The sequence below is a fragment of the Nicotiana attenuata genome, unplaced genomic scaffold (genome assembly GCF_001879085.1).
Source record: "Nicotiana attenuata strain UT unplaced genomic scaffold, NIATTr2, whole genome shotgun sequence".
In the NCBI taxonomy this organism is placed as follows: Eukaryota; Viridiplantae; Streptophyta; class Magnoliopsida; order Solanales; family Solanaceae; genus Nicotiana; species Nicotiana attenuata.
In genome coordinates, this window is record NW_017672909.1 from 105743 (window position 1) to 110163 (window position 4421).

Below are 4421 nucleotides of genomic sequence, written 5' to 3' on the forward strand. Positions count from 1 at the left end.
GTAACCAGTGTAGAGGCTATAGGTTCATCAGAACACATAGCTTTTGCGTATACCTTATATTTTTGTTCAAAATTATTAAATATGTATAAATAATAAATTTTAAATCCATTAAATTAGATGAGATGTGATAGAATTATAAATTTGAATCCGTAAAGTTCAAATCTGCTTGTGGGATCACACTAAGTATGTTGTTATTATGTTTGTTGAAGCTTCTATTAATTGAACATTAAGAAAGATTTGAAAAAAACATGAAGCGAGTTGAGTTTGCTAAAACAATTACTCGATTTATTATCACTAGTATTGTTTAAGGATTTAAATAATTTTTTATTTTAATTTTCACAATTCTTAGATGTATTTTAGCTATAAAAAAAGAAATTTATGATATTTCTTTATAATTGTGCTTGTAATATTAAAAAAAATTGATTTTGGACGGTAAGCATCATTTTCCATAATAAAATACAAATATTTTTATATTTGTTTTCTCGTGTCACTAACATATGCCCACCTTTGCCGAATAGTCTTACACCCCAAATGTAGCTTTAGCATTTTTCTTTTAATGGTAAAATCTAGTTGTTTCTTCTACAAAATTAGAACCCTACTTCTCTCTCTTTCTTTATCCCTTTCTCCATCTTTCTCATAGTTTCTACTCAAATGCTTCTCCTCTTCTTGATACAGAAAAAAAAAAAGTAACTCAAGTAGAGAGAGAGTTCTTGTTTTTTAAATTTTGATTTAAAAGTTATTTTTTATTTCTTGATTAATTAGATAGCAATGAGCGACTCTTCTGCTCAGTACATCCACATGGTAAGTTTTAGCATCTTCTCTTCTAAGTAATAATTTCTTTAAGAGTTAAAGTTATATAAGTGTTAATTAGTGTTATCAGATTATCTTTATTTATTGTAGTAGGTAATCTGTCTTATGTTCAAAATTACAAATATCATATTTTAAGAAGATTATTTATAAATATCTTTTGAATTACTTGATAGCGTAAAATGTTTCTTAAACTGATAATATATACTACTATAACTTAATTTTTTTCTTTATCATCTTCTTCTCCTATTTCTTTTAAGTGGTAATTAAGGTTTAAGCAGGTGATTATATATAATGATGGAGGTAAAATACTTGAATTTCCTAATTAATGAAGAAAGGGGTGGTAAATTAATGCAGGTGCAGCACTTGATAGAAGAGTGTATAATATTCAAAATGAGCAGAGAAGAATGCATGGAAGCACTCTCCAAACATGCAAATATCCAGCCTATTATTACTTCCACGGGTAAATTTTTTTTTTTTTTGCTTTTTTTTAAAACCTTTTTTTTTTACTTTTTATTTTTTTGCTTATATTTTTCCTTGTTCTTTGGTTTTTTTTTTGTGTGTGTGTGTGTTTTTTGGGGGGGTTGTTGGGGGAAAATATACTGATTGCACAAAAGTTATGTATAAAGATAAATTTATAATTCTTTTCCCTTTTAATACTTATTTTGTTCAAAGCTTCATTTGCCTGAGAAGTTGAGCAAAGTTCAAACTCACACTGGAACAATATGAGTTTGATTAGGAAGAAAACATGTGCACGTGGGAATGAGTGGATATTTGTTTGGTTTATTTTGGGTTTCTGATGAGGATAAACTTTCCATTAAACCAGCATACATTTTCTGATCAATGGCACTTTTATGTTTACTTAGTTTTAGAGTAGAAGTGATAAATATATTTGAATATGTTGAAGATATAAAAATCTTTCCAAATAATGTTGTTATTATCATGTGATCAGGAAGTCACGAGCCGTGAGAATAACCTTTTACAAAAAATATAGGGTAAAGTTGCGCGTGCAATAGACCCTTTGATCCGATCCTTCCCCGAACCCCGCGCATAGTTAGAGCCTAGTGCATTAGTCCTTTATTATTATTTAGTATGTATAGGAGTTTTTGTCCTTTTCCATTTTCTTTCTGGCCATGAGGTAAGAAACTCCAAGACTAATTTAGCTATATTATATTTCATTTCAAAAGAAATTGTTCTAAAGTTCTTAGACTATTCTACCTATAGTTTATTAGTATAGTTTTAATCAATTGTATATATGCAGTGTGGAAGGAGTTGGAGAAGGAGAACAAAGAATTCTTTGAGGCATACAATAAAACGAGAGAGGAAAAATCATCAATATTATCAGCAGAATCACAATTGGAGAAGACAAGACAAAGAATCCATAATATGTTGTTGGATTCTTCCTCTAAAGATTCCAATGAAAAGTAAATAGTAGATTTTTCAGAAAGACTGGCTTCTTCTCTATCCAGTTGGGGCAATGATGTTTGATGTAAACTTTCAAAACTAGCTCAATGGTTAGTTTCATGTACATTAATTTACAACTCAAATGGTTCTATTTTCTAGGGTGTAATAAAACAAAGAGATAGGGTTCAAAGGTAAGGTGGTCCTAGGTTGTCTTATTCCTACGTATGAAATAAATTTGTTGGGGTGTGTGATGTTGACTTAGCAAAAATGTTTGACACGTTATTGCCATGTTGTCTTAGTTGGCATTGCCTTGGTCGTCCACGTGGATTCGTTATATTAGTCCATGCATGTTATCGTCTTTGTATTATGGTTCTTGTCAGGGATATCTGGATGTGTTTTGTGGTTTCACTTCATTATTTTCAGCCTCAACTATATGTGTGTGTATGTACAGAAAAAATAGAAAATGTGAGCAAATTAGTAAGCAACTTATCTCAATGAATTAATCGGTGTTCCAGCATTAAAAGACGTAATTCCAAGAGTTTCAAAGAAAATGGAAGTTAAGAGATACATAGCTGAGGAAGAATTGTCTAAGAAAATAAATTCACTACTAATACAAGGAGATCAAGAAGATCTGCGTTAGGGGGTAGATTTATAGTCCAATATATGGGGCACGTGAATTCATTATCTCTCCGCCAAAATAGGTTTTTTATGCATATAATTTTTAGAATTGGTTGTATCGGTGGAAATCGGGGCTATCCGATTTCATTCTTTGGTCCAGATAGGAATGTCACGTCAAAGAGCTAGGACGTCGAGTCCGGGCCAAGGTCGACCTCGATTGCGGACAGAAAGAGGCAGACTTCGAGTGACACCGGCATGGCTTGATAACGGAAAATGCGAGATATCTGTAATTGGTCGAGAATAGTGGCGTGGATCTCGGAACAGAACGATCTACAGCGGTTAATTAGATGTTAATATGACTTCCTACTATAATTAGAAGTGTACCTTGTTTAGAACTCCTCAATTATATAAGGAGGAATCCCATTCATTTGTAAACTAATAAGAATACACACATCCACTGCTCTTTTTATCTTGCTTACCGTTCGTTATTGTTCATCATTGTTGTTTCATTTCTTTACTGTTATTATTATTGCTCTATCTCGAGACCGTCTTGAATCGAGGTCAAGACTCCACTCGCATACTGGTTTGATCTATCCTATCTCCTAATTTATCTATTTAATTCCTTGTTTATCAATTGGTATTGGATTGAATCACATATCCTTAAATCCACAATATAAGTTTAATTGTTACCCGAATTTTAGGGTAAACAGTTTTGCGCCAACCGTGGTGCTAAGGATAATAATGATTGTTCGGTGCTGATTCTGATAACACGCTTGTTCTTGTCAAGGATATTTGCTCTCAGGTTAAAACATGTCGAACTCACAAAACGCACCCACACATGGTGATGATGGTCTCGGGTTTCACGGGAAAAACGATAATGTAATTGCTCCAGGAGCTGGGGTGCCACCGGCTAATCTCGGGGGAGCACCGGTTGCCGATCCTGTCGATGTCAGTTTGCACGTTGCTCTAAATGCGGACCTAGGCGCGGACCCCGAAGGGAGTGTACGCAGGGAAGGCCGATCTGGTGGTCAAGGTACACGGGGCAGGGGAGATGGAGGAGTTAGTGTCCAGGTGATATTCGAGATGCTACAGGCTCAGCAGGCCGCTATTGCTCACCTACAAAATCAACATAGAACTCCGAGTGGGGTTGAGCCTGAAATCACACGTTGTACCGAGCCAGTGCCAGAGAGGTCGAATGGTAACGGATCGGGGACCAATCCTGCAATAATGAAAATGCTCTAGGAGCTCACCAAGAGAATCGAGTCATGGGAGAAGAAAATTGAAGCTAATGATAAAAATATGGAGACATACAACTCTCGAGTTGATCAAATATCGGGGGCACCGCCAATCTTGAAAGGGATGGATTCGAAGAAGTTTGTACAAAAGCCGTTTCCTCCAAGTGCGGCTCCGAAGCCTATTCCAAAGAAGTTTCGTATGCCAGACATACCCAAATATAATAGGACCACCGATCCCAACGAGCATGTTACTTCATATACATGCGCCATCAAGGATAATGATTTAGAAGATGATGAAAGCGAATCTGTGCCGTTGAAAAAGTTCGGAGAGACCCTTTCGAAGGGAGCAATGATTTG

At 35.0% G+C, this 4421-nt stretch overlaps 1 protein-coding gene across 1 annotated transcript; it reads left to right on the forward strand.

The window, feature by feature from the left end:
• Window positions 1-523: 523 nt before the first annotated feature.
• LOC109214907 lies at window positions 524-2624 on the forward strand. Its single transcript, XM_019378869.1, has 3 exons — window positions 524-801; window positions 1165-1270; window positions 2069-2624. Exons 1-3 carry the CDS (start codon window positions 769-771, stop codon window positions 2233-2235), a joined length of 306 nt encoding a protein of 101 aa, XP_019234414.1. The 5' UTR covers window positions 524-768; the 3' UTR covers window positions 2236-2624.
• The last annotated feature ends 1797 nt before the right edge of the window (window positions 2625-4421 follow it).

Excerpts from the sequence above, each read along its gene's own strand:
- LOC109214907 (XM_019378869.1), top strand. The coding sequence starts at position 769 with ATGAGCGACTCTTCTGCTCAGTACATCCACATG. Across the intron at positions 802-1,164 it reads CTGCTCAGTACATCCACATG|GTGCAGCACTTGATAGAAGA; the intron begins GTAAGTTTTAGC and ends AAATTAATGCAG. Across the intron at positions 1,271-2,068 it reads GCCTATTATTACTTCCACGG|TGTGGAAGGAGTTGGAGAAG; the intron begins GTAAATTTTTTT and ends GTATATATGCAG.